General features: G+C 38.4%; 1 protein-coding gene across 2 annotated transcripts in view; it reads left to right on the top strand.

Moving 5' to 3' along the window:
• LOC149023990 (Tetratricopeptide repeat (TPR)-like superfamily protein) overlaps nucleotides 1-14,086 on the top strand; it is a 69,076-nt gene extending 54,990 nt beyond the window's left edge. The window contains exons 15-19 of one of the 2 annotated variants that reach the window (XM_089144401.1): nucleotides 1,961-2,080; nucleotides 2,167-2,305; nucleotides 2,616-2,656; nucleotides 10,792-11,058; nucleotides 11,876-14,086. In XM_089144401.1, coding sequence (XP_089000527.1) covers nucleotides 1,961-2,080; nucleotides 2,167-2,305; nucleotides 2,616-2,656; nucleotides 10,792-11,058; nucleotides 11,876-12,568 — 1,260 coding nt within the window. In that variant the 3' untranslated portion in view covers nucleotides 12,569-14,086. The remainder of the gene's footprint in view (nucleotides 1-1,960; nucleotides 2,081-2,166; nucleotides 2,306-2,615; nucleotides 2,657-10,791; nucleotides 11,059-11,875) is intronic. The other variant, XM_089144402.1, reaches the window with a different exon arrangement.
• Nucleotides 14,087-18,685: the final 4,599 nt, after the last annotated feature.

Genomic DNA, 18,685 nt, shown 5'->3' with positions numbered 1-18,685 from the left:
TTTGAACCCCCCATAGACACCAAAATTTTCAAATCAGATCTTTACTGATGGACCTTGTCAAGACAGTTGAGATACCGAGATCTCGACGAAACATGGTATCATATTTTGACAACTTGTTTTGGTGGTTTTAGGTGTTTTTGGGTCAGATTTTCGACGTGCAGCCTAATTTGAGGCCAATACACACAATGAAAATGTTATTTTTGACTCAAACCTATCACAAAAGTGGTATTCTTGATTTGCACATGAGTGGCTGTATATAGACGAAATTGGATCATGTATTTTCACAAATCTAAACATGGATATACAAAAGGGGCGGGCTTTGGCGCAATGGTTGGTGGAACATAGTTGTAGCCTTGAGGTCAAGGCATTGAAACAACTTCTCAAGAAAAATTGTTGGGAGTAAGACTGCGTTGGAAAACTGCCCCCTGAACTTCGATCTACACTTTCTTAGAGAAAATTTTAATTTTTTGTTATTAGTTTATTTTTAAATTTTGGATTTAAGAAATACATTTTCTAAAAAATTAATTAGAGAATACTTAGGTTATGAAACTCGTTCTAATATATGTTAGACTTCATTGGAAGGGCTCTAACCTCATGGAGTCAAATTCATTTTTTATCATTGTTGCTATTTATTTATTTTTTTAGACTTTCAGATTTATTAAATTAGTTTAAAATAATTACAAACTTTTTTTTTTTTTTTAATTTATAGAAATTTATCTGTTTTCTTTTAAATGATTCTTACGCTATGTTGTGAATTTAATTTAATGTATTTTTTCACTTGGTTTTCATTTAAATATCCTAGTGGTTCTATATTATGTTTTATAACCTTGCATGTTAATTCCTATAGCATTTCGTTTCAAACTTGGGGTCGAATTAGAACTTATACAGAGGGTTGTTTTCTCACAAATCTAAGGCCACCATTGTGTTTAGAATGCATGAAATAGGCCAAATACCAACTTTAAGCCCAATTTGACCCTTAATACCCCTCCCCCCCCCCCCTCCCCAAGATGGACCCTCAAAATTTACAATATCTCACCCAAGATCTCACCAACTCTAGTGAGATGTCTGTTTTTCTCAACGGCAAGATTGTCCTTGAGAGCGAGATCTTTAATCATGCCTAAACATGGATATACGAGAAAACATTGAACTTCCATTTAAATGCAAGAACAAATAGTGTGAAGTACTCAAATCTCAGTCATAATTTAAAAATTTTAGAAGTTACAATTCATATTATACAACCCCTTGAAATTTTCAAAATTTCACTGAAATTTCCCAAGACTTAGCCGAAATTTCGGCAAGATGCCGTATTTTTGGCGAGATTTCTTGTTTAGCCCCTAGTTTCATCTCCCCATGTTTGAGATCTCGCGAAATTTTGTACGATTGTTTATTTTATTATCAGGTCACACATCAGTTTGTGTGGGCATCTGATCTTGTCTCCATTATTTCTAATGTTCTGTCCATCATATGCTCACTGATCTCGATTATTGTTGCAGAGTTTTGGGTATCTGTTTTTAGCAATCCTACTGTTGGATCACGTAACTTTATCTTGGTTTAAACTGAGAGAAATCTCCAAGTTGTCTTGGTTTTACACTGGCCGAATGAATTTGATAGTTGAAATTGAAACCTTGAAATGAGATCTTACACATCTCAGCTTCAGGGCTTACTGAAACAGACCTTGAAACTGAGATTAAGAAAATTGCCTTGGATTGCCCACCTTTTACTGTATTGTTCTGCGAACTACTTTAGTGCCTTAAAATTGATGTTCATTAGACCCATCAGTTGGGAGTTAAATTGGATTCTTTAGTTTCTATTTCCTGTGAAGGATTTTGTCTATTTCTGTTCCTTGAGCTTGTGTGCTGTTGGCTCTATTTTCCCCTGCCTTATAACACTTAGTAGTTTTTAGAGTGCTTTCAATATTGCTGATATGGGATGGTAACCATTGATTTCTTCCTTCTTGCAGGTAATTGAGTTTGTCCTATTCAAAGAACGCTTAGAACATTCTAATCAGTATTTATTGACTAGGCTTGAAGCGCAGATTTTACAACTGAAGCAGAAATCAAACAACATTGAAGAAGAAGAGGTTATAGACTTACAGTTACTAATTCCATTTATACATATTTCTGTATTCATATATTTATATACTGAAAGGATTGTTAATTCTTATAGTGTATTCTTGAAAGTTTGAGCTATGGGTCTCGTTTGCTTGAGCTCTCAAACAATGATGGACGGAAACCTTTGACCTTCAATGAGGATATGCGGTCACGACCGTGGTGGACACCTTCCCCAGATAAAAACTATCTTCTAGGTAGGTTTGCTTGTACATTACTGTTTCGACCTTCCAGATTGACTTGGAATGCAAGTTCATAGTTGTCATCCTTTGTAATAATTGGCCTCGGAATTTATTTGGTAGTAGTTGGCAGTATCTTATACAACAGGGTAGCAGTATTCTAGACAGACATATTTTTATCTTTTTGTTTTCCGCTGTACTATATACTGCCCCTACTCCACCCTCACTCTAAAATCTTCTTACTTTTCCACGTTAGATGGAAACAATTCTTGCAACCAATGGAAATCATCTGGGGTTATATTAACTTTCTTTTTCTTTTGGTTTACAGGACCATATGAAGGAGGCACCTTCCGCCATCAGAAAGACTTGGTATGTAAACCTTAAGTCGCTTCTTTCATCATATGATTATAACCTCCCCTGTTTCATCTTGATTTTACTACTCTATGTTATGCATGATTGGATGAATGTTTGAAATATTTTATGTATGTCCTCTTTTGAGTTTTGGAATTTGCCAGCTTGCAGAAAATAAGTAGCTGCATTACAAACATAGGTTTGTATGCAATATGTATCTTTCAATCTTTGGCATAGTGCAAATTTTGGTCGAAACTAAGTTTCAACCCAAGCAAAAACCGAAATCTCCTTTTTTTTTGACATTTCTAGGTTTCGGGCATTTTATGATCTCCATTTCATATGATTTCTTGCCTCCTACCTATTTAAAGGATAATAAACACAATGGAATTAATATTTTGCAAAAAAAAAAAAAAAAAAAAAACCATTGAAAATTTATCATTCAAGCATACTAGCAAATGACTGATTCTGACAAGTACAAACTATATTGCATGCAGGCATAGAATCATCAGCATACATGAATCGATTGATAGAAATTTTTATATATACAACAACAAAATACAATGACCAACTAGATCAAGTGATAATGTCTCACATATATGAAGTTGAAGCTGATATATCATGTATACATATTATTTCAAAATACGTAATTTTAATAATAGTTTCTAAAAATCAGAAGAAAAAAAGTAGCAAATTAAAAAAAAAAATGTAGCAACACAAATAATCATATATCATAGTCCTAGACTAAACATATATTGATAAGGCAATACAAGATCATTTAAGACATGAACAAAACAAAAATTAAAAAAATGGGGAGTTTGGAACTGTTGGGTATGGCTCATGATTCACATTCTATTGCTGACTGAGTTTCCTTTGTTGCTGTTTGGCTTAAGAGATGTTTGGAGGCAAAAGAGGTGTGTGAAGGCAAAAGAGTTGTAAAAATTAGGTGAAAATGTGATAGAAATCAACAAAAACCTAGGAAAAACAAGTTGGAGTGTCGAAACTTGCAAAATTTTGGTAAAACGTGCAAAACGGTTGAAATCTATGAAATTTTGATCGAAACCTATGATTTGGATGAAATCTTGAAGGTTTTGTTTCGATTTCCGAAAATGCAGTGATTTCAGTCAAAATTTCGACCTTGTCGATCAAAATTTATTCCATGGTCTCAAGTCATTACTTTTCAATGCTTGTGGCTGGAGACAGATAAAGCAGACAAATCCCTCCTCCCCCACCTTTAGATGGTCCTGTAACCCAAAAGAAAAAAGAAAGTTAATATAACCCCAGATAATTTCATTGGTTGCAAGAATTGTTTCCATCTAACGTGGAAAAGTAAGAAGATTTTAGATGGAGGGTGGAGTAGGGGCACTATATGGTACAAATCAAACAAAAAGATAAAAATGTCTTTTCAATACCTGGTCTCTCTCTAGCCAATGCAGAACTGTTTTTGGTCTCAGGTGGGCAGTAATAACACATTCTTGCTGTTACAAACAATGGTCAAGATTTTGTTTTGTTTTGGTATTCCAGTCCTACGAAGATGACCAAATTACCAAAACGGCTCTTCTTTTACCAAGTTTTTTGTGGAAACCCAATTTTAGGGTTAGGGTTTCTAGGATGGATTCCCTAAAATTTAGGGTTTGTCAAGAATCTTCCAGCAAAGTAATTGTCAAAATTAAGTGGGATGGATATTATGTTAAATCAAGATGGGGATCTAAATGTAAGGTTATGGGTAAGGTATGGTTTTAACCAAAACTAGATGGGATGGAAGGGAATTAAGTTTGAAACTTAACAATTCGCTACAGGCTGTTCCTGGGTGTCTTCCCCCCCCCCCCCTCTTTGTTTCTGTTCTTACTGTAAGGAAGAGGAGGGATAGGAGGTGTTGTAAGGGGTAGAGGAGGAGGGGAGGTGTCGTAGGGTTAGGGGGAGGAGGAGGGGAAGGGGTAGAGGGAGTCGTAGGGGTAGGGAAGGATTAGGGGTGTCATGGGGGCCTAAGGAAGCTGCTGCCATGGTGCTGCTGCAACGGGAGGGTCTGTGGATGCTTGCGCAAAACAGGGGAGGGTCTTGTGAGGGCAGGGAAAGGTGGGGGAAGGGGCTGAAGATGCTGCGCATTGGAAGGGGGAAAGGAGAGGGGTGACCTGCGATGGAGAGTAAGAGAGGGTAGAGGGGTTACTTACTTGGGACTTGCTGGTATTTCTGGAAGAAGAGTGCTAGACACAGCATGTTGCTGATCTTGAAGAAGAAGAAGCTTGCTTAAAGTCTGCTGTGGCCCCCTCAAACAGGAACCATGATCCTCAGTTCAATATTCTTATTAAAAAATCAGACTTGTTAGAATTTCATCACCTAGAATCAGCCTAGAAATTCAGACAGAAAAAGAGGAATAGAAGAAGGAGAAGAAGAGAAGAGAGAGCTTGTGCATGTATGTTGGCTCTCCCCTAGTACTTTATTTGTACTGTAAAATCAAATCTCAGTTATGGAAAACTTTCCCAAACTGAGTTACTGCAAAAAGGAAAAATTACATATTGCATGGAATCTCCCAAAATCCACTAAAAAACAAACTGTTGTACAGAGATTAAAGTAACCAAAATAGAAAGTAACTAAGATTATTTAAAAAAAAAAAAAAAAAAAAAAACCCTAAGGTAAAATAGAAAGCGATATTCTAACACTCCCCCCTCAAGCTGGAGTATACACATCAGAGGCTCCAACTGGAATTACAAGAACCGATCAAGGAATTTCATTACACTTGAGCATATGTAGCTATAACAGACGCCTAGACACCAAAAGTAATTTGCCCAAGAGATAATCAAGAGTAACTTAAGTCAACAATCTTCATTTCGAACGAACCATCCAACAATGAGAATAAAAGGCATTGGTGAAGCTGAACCATATTTGTAAATATTGCAGCAAGTTAGGAACAATAACATCAAGGGCATCATCTAAATAATGCCAGTAGTAGGGAGGAATCTCCATACAAGAAGAAAAAATGTGCAGCCAAAGCTCACATATAAGCTCTTCGCAAAAACGCATCTGGTAGGGAAAAGTATGGGTAGTTAAAAGGGAATATTGGTTGTTGTGGACTGAATAGGCAAGTAAAGGTAGTATGGGTTACTGTGGACCAAATAGGTAGGTAAAGGCAGTATGGATTATTGTGGACTAGGTAAGTAGGTAAAGGCAACATGGGTTACTGCGGACCAAGTAGGTAGATGAAAGACTGAGTTGCTGCGGACCATGTAGGTAGATAAAAGGTAGTATGGGTAGGTATTGTTGTAGAGTGCCATCTTAGTATAAAAGTCTCCACAAATAATATTCTTCAAGAATTCTTGAGTATATATAGATAAAATCTCCAATCTACCCTCATGTGTAGCAATACACGATGGACAAATAATTATGGCCAATTACCAGCATCTCAAAGTATGAGCACAAAGAGAACCAAGAAGGAAAAGTAGCAGTCATAGAGCAGTGTATGTTTCACCAATAAAGTTGATTAGGCAGCCGTAAATCGTCTCACAGGACAAAGTATTGTTTAGCAGGGAAAAGAAAATTTCTGAACCACCGATAGCAGTCAAATAGGGCAGCAGCAAATTAAATCAGAAGAAATTTCTGAACCAGCTTGGAATCTTAGAATTGCAGTAGGAGCTCAACAGAAGTGCAGTAACAGTTGCCACAGTAGTAGATAATATGAGGCGTGTTTACCAGAAAAAACCAGCAGCCACTAGTGCAGATTGGATTGAATTTAAAAAAAAAAAAGAAAAAAGAAAAAAAAAACCCAGAGGTTCTCGCTAGCGCAGTCTGATCTCAGAAGAAAAGAGATATCTTGCATTGTATCTGGGACCATAGAAGCAAACTTTCGCTAGATTTGAAACTATAACGAATCTCGATTTGAAGAAAAAATAATCCTAGTACCCCAGGTCTTTTTTGAAGTATCAGATAAAGAAAAGGCAGCAGTGTATGTTAAACACACGACTTTTCTAGCAGTATATTTCAAATCCAGAGGCATACAAGAGGTAAAAACAACACAACAGAGGCACACTCTGCTGCACTAGCAGTATATTCATATATATAAGAGACTCTTGGAAACAGGTTATACTCAATTGCAGCAGCAATTTAGAATGACAAAAGAATTCCAATCGTCAGAAACTTCCAACCAAAGGAACTTAGTAAATGGGGCTGTAGGCAAGGATTAATACACCCCATGAAGAAGAATCAACTCAGCAAAGGAGAGTACAGGGTTGCTCGCACATGGTCATTAAGACATCAAAAACAGAACATCTGCAGATCTGTTCTGGAGAGGCAGCAGTCACTAATCAGGTCATCTAAATGCCTCAGAACTTGGTCTGTGTTCCATTTATTGTGCAAGAACAATTCACAAAAGAAATGGCAACCTCAGTTGGTGGGAAGCATGTAATCAGCAGGTACCTCAGATTTCAGACACAGAATGCAAGCTGCAGCCAGTGTATATTGCATTCCAGATAAATTTGAAGTTTTTCTTTTTTTCGTGTGGGTCCTCTTAGTGGAGCAAAAACTAATGTTGGGTCCCCTTAGTGCAATAAATTATGTCTAGGTCTCATAGCAGCTGACATCGTCTCCCACTGTTAAGTTATTTCAAACTTCAAACTTGGAAGGACCAAAATACCCCTCAGATTGTTTAATACATATGATAATATGACTAAAATACACCATGCTCTAATGTTATCGACTATATAGGTGGGTCAAGGTGGGAATCCTCTACCCACCTTCTTCCTCCACCTTGCTAGATCCACCGCCGGAAGCTACCCCACTTAAAAAATAATAATAATAAATGAAAATAAAGCCTCAAGCCCCATGCCGAAAATCGCCCATCTCCTAGCGCCCCCTTCTTTTCACTGCCCGATCTTCTATCTCTCTTTTCTTCTTCTTTTGTTTTTCTCCTCCTTGAATCTCCCAATATCACTCACAAAATATCAATCTGATAATCTGTTGATGAAACATTCAAGACTCAAATCTCTTGTTGTATTTTGTGCTTACTATTCTGGTTATCTTTCCATAACTGAAGATATTATTGCAATTAGGGTTGTACATGTTAGTCTGAGACAAAATGCAGATGCTGCAGCCTGCAGTAGTCAAGCCCGAATCTCTCCTAATACCCACCACCGCACCAAGGCCCTGGTGGAAACTGCCAATCTTTTAGTGTTTTTTGTTTTTTCATCCTTTGTAGGGGTGGTTTTCAGTAGAGTGGCTTCCTGAAGTGGTTCTAGTAGAGTGGAGGAAGGAGGTGGGTGGATGGGTTCCAACCTTCACCCATCTATGTGGTTGATAACAATAGGGCATGGGGTATTTTGCTCATATCATATATATTAAACAATCTGAAGGGTATTTTGGTCCTTCTAGTTCTAGGTTTGGAATTTGAACAACTTAACGGTGGGAGACGGTATTAGTTGCTATGGGACTTGGATGTAATTTATTACATTGAGGGGACCCAACATTAGTTTATGCTCTATTAAGAAAACACACACATGAAAAACTAAAAAATTATAATTCATCAAAGGAAAAAAGACTTCCTAGAGAACCACGATAGGGCAGTAGCAATCACAGCCAATCTCAAACTGAAATAGACTTGTGCTGAATCTGGGGCTGTAGCAGATCTTGCACTGGAGCAAATAATGGCATAAACAATGCCATGTTCTCTGGGTCTTCTATATTAATAGTAGGTAAGTAAAGAATCTTTCAATAAGTCGTTTAAAGGGGTAAAACAGCAAATAGGTTGCTCACTAGATATGGAGAAAGAAAAGGAAAATGAAGCAAAGGTGAGAGAATAGGGTGTCTCTGCTGATTAACCAAGGCTCTGATACCATGTTAGAATTTCAGCACTTTTAATCAACCTAGTGACTGAAAGGAAATTTAGAAAGAAAAAGAGGAATAGAAGAAGACTGAAGAAGAAGAAGGAGACGAAGAGAAGAGGGAGAGCTTGTGCGTATACATTGGTTCTCCTGTGGTACTTATTTATAATGTAAAATCAAATCTCAGTTAGGAAAACTTTCCTAAACGAAGTTGCAATAAAAAGGGAAAATTACATATTGCATGGAATCTCCCAAAATCTACTAAAAGTAAACTATCCTAGGGAGATTACTTGTCAACCAAACAATAAGAAAATTAGAAAGTAACAAAAGATAGAAACCTAAGGTAAAATAGAAAGTGATATTCTAACAAGAATTAAGACTTAACGATGAAAGGCTAGGCTACTTACATCATTCCTTGCAGAAGATAGTGTACCCACTTCACTCTCCTTTGTTAGTCTCATTGGTGCCCATCTGCTTCTTCTGAAGATTAGCTCAAGCCTTCTGTTGATAACGTTTGAAAATTACAGTTAATATCCAGATATGGAAAAACCTCTCCTCAAAAAGTGTTGGTGCAGTACAAAGCCATTGTAGAAGTAAGAGGCACAATTGACCATGCTTTTAGTTAGCCTGATGGTTTATTATGGTTCATTTTAAAGCCCATATTTTCCCCATAATTTGGTCTTTCTTCTAGAAATGGAGTGAGGGGTCTGGGCAGATGTGGTAATGTTTGGTGTAGATAATATCTAGAACATTGGGTGCTGGGATATTCCTTAGATTGAAGATTAGACTACAAGGTTGAAGTAGAAGAGTTGGTTAGATTTGATTAAGTTTCTGTCTCTGTTTTTCTATTTTGCTTTAAAAATTGGACCTTTTGTAGAGGGGATGGAATAAATGAGTTATATGCTCGTCCCTTTGAGTATCTGTTGTGATTCAAAACTTGTGTCTATGGCGACGCTGACGAAGCCAGGTTGATGTTTCAATAGGTTAAGATCAGTGGTAGTTCCATTCCTGTAGGCTACGTGGTGAGAAATTGGTAATAGTCATCTCATTTCTTCTTTAATTTGTTAAAGAGGAGAGTGTTTTTATTTTATTTTATTTTATTTATTTATTTTGGGAGGTGTTTTGGGGGGTGGGGGGGGGAGGAGGGAAGAAGAGGTAGAGAGTAGAAGTTCTATTGTCAGCACTGATTTGTGTCTGTTAGGATCTATTTGTGATCTATTGGTTCTTCCTTGGTTTGAGGTTGGTTTATATTATTTTCTATTGGAGCTCTGGATGGATGTTAGATGAAAATCAATATTGACTGGCTAAATTATTATTCCAATTGAGAGATGAACATGCAGATTTGGTCTAGCATTGTTACTTATCTTGTAGGTATTTTTTTTATTTTTCTGAGGAAAACTGTAATGCTGGCCCAGTCCAGTCACCTATTTAAGTCTTTAGTCCCACAGTTATAAGATAAGAAAGGCCCAAATGTCCATATTTATTTCACATAAAAGGCACTTACAAGAAATTTGATGAAGAGTGTGGGTCGCATGTGATTTGGGTTGTGAGCATAAGATTAGAAGGTTTGTTGTTAATGTATTCGTTTGGCTGAATATGAGAAGCCATTATAAGAATATTGAATTAGAAGAGTTGGTTGAGATTCTATATATGCCATGGAAAAATTAATAAGTTTCCTACTGTTTGGTCTTTTTGTTCTTTTATTTTAGCATCGTGCTACGACTTTGAGCATTTTGTGGTGATTCTTGTGAATTCACAAGCTGGCTCCGCTTCATCCCCCCCCCCCCCATCCCCCCCGGAAAAAAAAAAGAAGCGAAAGTTGGGACTGGTGGTGATTAGTGAAGCCTTGGTCATTTCCTTTATGTTTCATTTATATGACAAAAAAAATTGTGTTAGAAATTCTGTTATTGATAGTCAATACTGATGTGTCTGCTTTGATTGATCTTCCACTGGTTCTTCCCAAGCTTGAGGGATACATTCTGCACTATGGTGTTCTCATACTTTTTTTTGGGGGGGGGGGGGGGGGAAGCAAATAGTATTACCATGTAGTGTGCAAGAAGACTGCGCGCGTCTTCAAATTGGGCATCCACTGACAGAGAGAAAAAGAGATATGGTGGGATCTAGGCTATGCATTAACTGATTCAATGCAATTATTCCCCACCCCTCTTCTCCTTTTTCTATCTCCCAGCTAGAAAGATTTAGGCTTGGCATTTGCTTTGTCATGAAACTGCTGAAGTTGTATCCATTGGCTATCATGGATTATTGTCATGCTCTGATTTTATTAAAAGTTATGCCCTTTCTCCATTTATTGGAATAAGTCATTGCCCTTCTGTCTTCAATGACCAGCAGCAGCAACTAGTAACAGAGGAAAAGGAACCATATGCACGCGAAGTTTTGGTGAGAAGATCCCTCCTTCCTCGGTTGATCTATCTATCTATCCAGTGTGCGTCGCCCCTGAAGGAAAATGCTGAAACTGATGGCTCTATAATTGATAATAAGAGCTCCAAGGAGCTGAAGTCTTTGCTTGAACAGTATGCAAAGAGTCTGGGCTTTCCTTTTAGTGATGCATTCAAAAATATTGTTGCAATCGCAGAAGGCCAGCAATCTTGTGAGGTATTATCACTTGTCTGTTAATATTGCTCCACATTCTTATTATTACCATTTTCCACCATATTCAGTCGTTTTGCGGGGAACTCCTGAATTCTAATGGGGATTCTGGGCCAAAACTATGGTTCAATATATTTTCAAATCAGTGAGATAAGGACATAATCATTTGGTGGGTTGTGTGCATGCCAAGATTGGTTGCTGTCTAATAGTCAAAGTAAATGATGGCCTATGGGCTACTGAATCCTCTCTGGACAAGAGGAGATGGATGAAAAATGCATGGCAGCATTGGTGGCTGTCCTTTTAGTGGAGAAGCGTTGATGGGTTTATGCTTTAGGTGTAAGGCTATTAGTATCTGACCTTCGAAATTTTTGTCTCTGATCTTAACTGAATCTTTTATCTGATCCCTAGACAGCACATGCCACAAGACTCAGTAATTACTGTCCATAAGAGTAGCAAACATGAATATCTGCTTCCATCTCTGTCAGAGCAATTTTCCTGTGTATAGGAGTTGTAAATTTTAGTATATTTTACATACTCAAAAAACTGTTCCTTGTGTGTAGTGCACGTTTGTGCTTGTTGGGATTGTAAATTTAAATTAGATCCGTGGATTCAGAAATTCTGCGTCTGCTAGGCTTATATTTTTCACGCTGTATAGGTGTCTCTTACTCAATAGCTATATTATCCATGTGTTGTCTGTTAATCTGTTACAGAGACTTATGTTCCTATTGAGATCAGCACAAGTTTAGTGTTGAAATAATGATCTTATGTGCTAATGTTTACACAGGTCTTACTTACCCTCTAATAAATGTTTTCACTGCAACAGGTTTTTAATCTGAAGTTGGTTGACTGGATGAACTTTGCTGTGTTTTTGAATGCATGCAAATTGGGTTCACATGAACTTGAGCTTCAAGATGGGGGCAGATGCTTGCCAAATTTGTGGCACATTGTGGATAGCATGATTGAGAAAATCACCCTTGGGATGCTCAGGTCCTTGCAACCTATAATTAGATGTCCAGGAGGTGATCTATCAGTTCTGTTACAGATAGTGACTGAACCTTTGTCTTGGCACGGTCTTGTTATCCAGTCTTGTGTTCGGTCCATGCTTCCATCTGGTAGACGGAAGAAAAAAAGTGGGCCTGCTGATCAGTCAAGCTCCTTGCTGTCTCAGGTTGTGCGTGGTTCAATCCAGTCTATGTATGGAGTAATAGAAGAGGTCTCAAAATGGTTAAGGGAACAGATTATGAGTCCAGAAGATGAAAATCTGGATATGCTACTGTCTTCGCTTAGGATGGAAGGACTTAATAAAGGGCCCGGGCAGGTTCTGCAGATTCTAGAGGCTTTGGCATCCACAGGTGATCCAGAATTCGGTAGTCGAATTTCTCAGGCATTACAATCATGGAATTCTGTAGATGTTGCAAGGAAAATATTGGGCAGCCAGTCTTCTGTACTCTCAGAATTCCTCCAAATGTGTGAATCAAAATTGAAGCTGTTGCAGGCACTGAAACAGCAATTATAATCTACAGAGTTTCAGAGAAATTGGTAATTTATGAGTATTTTCAGTTTGTTCCAAAGAGCCGTTCAATACTTCAATGCTTTGGCAATCTTGCAGCCTTGGAGCGGTAGATCTGCTCCCAGCTTACTGCTTGGAGGAAGATGGTAATTTTAGGAGTTTTTGAGTGAGCATGTCTTCGTGTTTTGTTTCAGTAAAGCCTTTGTAGTTTAATTTAACTGATGTACATTTCTTTCATTCTTTTTGGTCTCCTTCCCAAGTCCAAATGTCGGTTTTGGCAATTCTTCCCCTTATATTCATCTACTGCAGAGAAAATGTACACCAAGTAGAATCTTCAGTCTGTGTAGCCATGATCAAGGTTCCTTCGTAGTTTCAAGTTTTGGTATTTTAATTTTGGCCAAAGTTTAAATGAGACTTAGTCATATTGTTTGTTCTAATTTATTGGTTTCAGTTCCAAGGCATGAAAAGAGCTACTCTTTGCTGTGATTGTGGGTGATGGTATTTCAATTTTACAAGGCAGGTTGAATTATGTCTGATCCCACTAGGGTTCAGAAAATGTGGTGTACCTATTGAGTGGTCAAGGTGGGTGTACTGGCCCTGTACCTAGGGGAACAGGGATTAGGCCAAAACTGATCCAGATCTTGATTTCTAGTTTCTAACCTGGTACTCATTAATTGGGACACAACACCTGATCAAGTTCAAGCTGGTATGTCCAAAAACGAACAGGAAAAGTACAGCAGCGAGTGAACTCATTCTGTTAAGTAGCCTGCAATGGCGACTAAAGTGATTGTTTCTCCTAAACGGTGGGTTCCTAATTACATTGGTTGGCGGTGGAAATTACTCCATATATCACAGGGAGAGTAGAATTCGTGACTTTTCTCTAAGAGGTGAGGATCATTACCGACTGAACAACCCCTCAAAATGGGTGAAATACCAACCAATCAAGATACTTCCAATGCCATTCGGTACACCGTTAGAAGTGATCATGTGTGGGAATTTTAAATTGACTTTTTAAAATTGCAGGACTCTAAGATATTTTATTTGTTTTATAAAGAAGGTTTAGAGGTGACGTTATTCCAATATACACCTAAATAGCTAATGGATGTTTTCTGGGAGAGAAGTTTGAATGGCTAACAAACAAGTCTTAGAGAAAAAGACATGGGATGTCTTTTGGAGGTACCCCTTGTAGCCATCTCTTCCTCTTCTATATAAGGAGAATTGGTCCCTAATTGCTATAACAACAATTTTAAGACCAATCAGTCTCTTTGGTTTTCTATCGAAGTGTGTTTGTTGCATTGATAAGTTTGAGTATTACTTTTGGACGTTTTTTGCGAGTAATTCCCTCTAGAGTGCATCTCGTTGGGACTAAGAAGTTGTTTTATCTTGGAAGGGAGGACACCATGGTAAACTCGATTTACACAATAAGGAGGCATTCAAATACCTCAAGTAAAGTACGTTTTCGTACGATTCAACTCATGAACGTTTTTATATTCAAAGATTCTTAACTGTGTTGCGGATCTCTTCTTCAACTTCTACAAGATTACGTGTGTCGTGCTAATCAAATAAATTATTTTGTTGATTTTATTGTCTATCATTTATTGGCCATATATTATTTCCGACATCATGCAAGAGGTTTTTGTATGATTGATTGCTACAATGCTGAGTATAATACCCTAATAGATTAGGGTGTTGAAGAGGAGTGTGGATCATCTCCCCTAACTAGGAGCATAGAGTGCTACCCCTGAGAGTTTTATAATTACAAATACAAGGGGGCCACAAGTGAAAAATAATAAAAAAACAATTTAAAAAGTGGGACCCATCACCAGCCCCCCTGGCCCCTTGTAGTTTATGGTCGAAAGCTGAAAGTGCTCCCTGTTAGGGGGGGACCATTTGGACTCGTTGAAGAGGAGGATGGTAACTTTTCATCGCAAGGGTTCCAACATCAAGCAAAAAGTGATCTCTTTCTTCTCCTCTATCTTTGCCTCTCGGGCTCCTCTTCCCCCTAATTTGATTAATAAATTTGTTCACTCCTTTCTCTTTAGACTCTCTTAAAGTCATTGTCTCCTCGGAGATTCTTGATATGATTATTTCTCACAAGCCCAACAATGCCATTGAACCTAACGGGTTCAGCTTTAGCTTATTTAGGGCTACTTGGGACCTCATCCATAAGGATCTAATCCAAGCTATTTGTAGTTTCTTCTTCAACTCTTCTCAACTTTTCTTCATTAATCAAGCCTTTTCTTACCTTATCCTTAAGAAGCCGAAAGCTGCTTTCCTTTCAGACTTTGAGCTTTTCTCCCTCTGCAATCTTCTTTGCAAGTAAGAAAATAAAAAATAAAAAAATCCTTGCCAATTAGCTCAAACGAGTCATCCCCTCCTTGGTCAGCCAAAACCGGTCAGCTTTCATCTCAAGCATGACATCTCTGATAACTTTCTCCTTTATGGTTGTGATTGTTTGAGGGTTTGACCGATCATTGTACCCTCTTGCCACCCTCCTAGACATTTACCTCCACAAAGCTTATGACTCCTTCTATAAGGATTTCATTAGTGATGTTCTCTGCTAGACAAGAAAAATCACTCCCTCTCGCCTTTGTCCACTGGATCGAGGTCTACATCTTCACTCCTTCTCCATCATCACCAAGGTTTTTCTGGCTAGCTTCTTTCCCTCCTGTGTTGGCATCTTCCAAGCTTGTCTCTCTCGCTCCTTTCCTCTTCTCTTTGTCCTTGGAAATCCTCTCTAGAATCCTCCAATCTAACACTGACCAGCCCCTCATCTCCCCATTCCCTAAATGTAAATCTTTTAGTCTAATAGGCCTCACTTTTGCTAATGATCTCCTAATCTTCTGGAAAGCCTCCCCTTTCTCCATCTCCTCCATTATGTCCTCCCTCTCCATCTTTGAGTCCCTCACTAGTTTTCATGTTAATCTAGAGAAATCCATTCTCTTCCTAGCCAGTGTCTTGACTCCCTTCTAGTTGTCTACTTGGGTCTCCTCCTCATTCTTGGGAGGTTCAACTCACAACTGTACTCCTATGCTTGACAACATCTGCAAGAAACTCCAACTCTGGAAGGGTAAGCTCCTATCTTTTACTGAAATGGTTGTCTTTATCAAATCTGTGTTCTAGTCCTCCTACCTCTATTGGTTTGGCATCTTCACCATCCCAAAAGCCAGCACCCAAGCTATAGAGACCTTCTTTAGCTCCTTTCTCTACAAAGGCTAGGAATCATCTCGTTCCTCCGCCCTATTAGCTATTCGGTGATTTGCCAACCTAAACTGGAGGCTTAGGAATTCACAACATTCAAGACTACAGTTCCACTAGCTTAGTGAAGCTTCTCTGTAAAATTGCTTCCAAGCATGATTCCATATGGTTAATTAATTTGCTCACTCTCACCTATTGAAACTAGGGGTGCAAGTTTGGCCCTAACAGCCGTGACCTGTCCTAAGCCCGAATAGGGCTTGGGCTAATGATTTTGGCCCTAAGGGCGAGTTAGGGCCAAGGGCTAGCCTGGGATTACTTTCTGGCCTGTCCCAGCCTGTCTCTGATTTTATACCTTGACCCAGACCCTAAATTTGGCCCTGATCTTGACCCTGATATTGGCCCTGATCCTGACCCAAATCTAGGCCCATGATTTTTTGCCCTGATCTAGGCCCATGATTTGAGTCTGAACCTTCCACCCACATGGAGAAGAATTAATTCTAATCCATACGGGTGGATACTTGACATGTGTCAAGTTTTAAAAACGTGACTATGTTTTGTAGAAAATTAATAAAAATAAATTATAACCTCATTACCAATGTAGTAAGCATCCATCTGATTTTGGCCCTGATCCTGACCCTAATTTTGGCTCTAGTCTTAATGTTAATTTGACTTCATCATTTACTAGATTTTTACCCTAATTTTCATATTAACATGAGCAAATTGCATTGGCACCCCAAAATGGAGCCTTATTAAGCACTGACACCTCACTTTATGTTTAAAAAGCACAGAGACCCCAAAATTGGATTTTCATTGGATATATTTGTCCAATTTGTCATTGAAAACCTTTCAAATAATGTTTATTATAGGGATATTTTTGAAAATAAATAGTAATTTAACTGTTTTCAGTGATAAATTTGACAAATATATCCAATAAAAATTCAATTTTGGGGTCTTTATGTTTTAAGGCCTCCATTTTGGAGTGCTAGTGCAATTTGCTCTATTAACATTTTTTTTTTTTTTATCATAGAAAAAGATAATATATTAGTTAAAATAGTTATGTGAGTTACACCTATGCTCACTACTAACAACAGTATTACTGCTAATACTGCTTGCAGCCCATAATGCTAACTTAGTCCAGTTGGAAAGAAGTGTTGGGGATTTAAACATACAAAAAGTTGCTTCATGATAGTTTGTCAAAATGCTAATCAAGATAGTTGTGAGATGCATCGGCCAGTCTTGTTGACACGGTTTAGGTAGCAAGTCAAAGACCATTTCCAAGTTGCACCAGATTTCGTATGGTCTCATACCCATAGCTGATGTTATAGACATGCCCTCTTGAATTGCCCCTAACAATGCCTTCATGCTGTTGTTGCCTTCAATTTTTCTTGTGGTCAGATGGTAGATGCTTCCATTTTCTACAATCCCCAGACACCATCCAGCTTTGTTCAGTAGTTTGTTAGATACCCCTGCACATAATAAAGTGGGTAAGTGTATATTTTTTATATGAGCCCTAGATTCATGTTCAAGTATTGAGCATGGCATAAGCAAAATCTCAGGTTGAAGATCCTGTCCTGCATCAACGGGGTTAGAATGCCACAAGTTACTATTATTTATCCATCTTTCAACACTTGTTAGAATGTTATAGGGGTTGGGTTTTGGTTTTTTAAAAATAACCTTATTTCTCTCTTTCCAAATAAAATAACATTGTATTATAAAATTCTGGAAGAACCACTGTTTCATTCTTTTGTCTAGCTCTGTGCTATCCAAAATACTCCTGCAGAGATGTAAGATTGAGCGTTGGGTCAGGTGTTCAGGTCTTAATCCAATTGCTCCTGCCGCCCAAACTCTTTTGGTCCACTCACATAAGAGGAAGACATGCCAGTCCGTCTCAGTCTTGTTGCTGCAAAATTCACACAAAGGGTTCGTCTCTGACCATTGGGATAATATACCCTTTGTTGGTGCAACCTAGAGGGGGGGGGTGATTAGGTTGCAACTAGTGGATTGTCCCAATTTTTCGGTTTGTGCGGAAATACAAAGTAAATTGAAAATTCAAATGAAATTAAACAATACAATCAACCACAAGACAAGTATTTTATAGTGGTTTGACTTTGCAAGTCTACGTCCACTCCTCTCTTGGCCTTAAGAGAGTATTCCACTAGTGATTCTCTTTCAATACAATGGGTAGAGATCAAACCCTTTACAATCTTTGTTTGTCTTAGGACAAGAGCACCCAACCAATCTTTGTTCACGGGCAAGAGTACCCAAAACCAATTCTAATCTACCTAGACTAGAATTGAAAACAGTTACAAGAGAAGGATGTTACCTTAACAAGAGGTGTGACACTTTACCTCTTGTGTGTGTGTGCTGCAATAAGAGTTGTATGCTCAAGATATGAAATGCATGCACCACCAAAGCCTTCAATCGCCTCAAGCTTGACTTCCACAAGCTTACTTTAACACCTTGGTATGTTCTTCAAGGTTGGGGAGAAGGTGAAAGGCAAAGCACAAGGCTTTCTTGCAATTTGAGAGCTTTAGGATCACTTGGGGAGTGGGTGATCAAGTGTGAGTGTTGTTACTCTCAAATGAGGTGAATTGGGTTTATATAGAGCACCTTTGAGTGCCAAAACCCAATCCCCAACGGATAGAAAACGAACACATTTTTGTCCTGTTTTTCAGCCCAGACAGACGTCCGTCTGGTCAGACGGTCATCCGTCTCAAAAGTATCCGTTGCAAACAGTTGTAGAGGATATTCTCTTTAAACAGCCATTATAGTCAAATCTGGGCCAGACGGACATCCGTCTGGCCTGGACTGGCTCAGACGGACATCCGTCTGCCCAGATAGTCATCTGTCTGGCCTGGATTGGCTCAGACGGACATCCATCTGCCAGACGGAAATTCCGTCTGGCCTTATGTTGTTTTCTGAGAA

Source organism: Hakea prostrata, chromosome 2 (assembly GCF_041222555.1).
Source record: "Hakea prostrata isolate BN-2017 chromosome 2, UWA_Hpros_2, whole genome shotgun sequence".
NCBI lineage: Eukaryota > Viridiplantae > Streptophyta > Magnoliopsida > Proteales > Proteaceae > Hakea > Hakea prostrata.
This window is presented reverse-complemented; position numbering and strand designations above follow the sequence as displayed.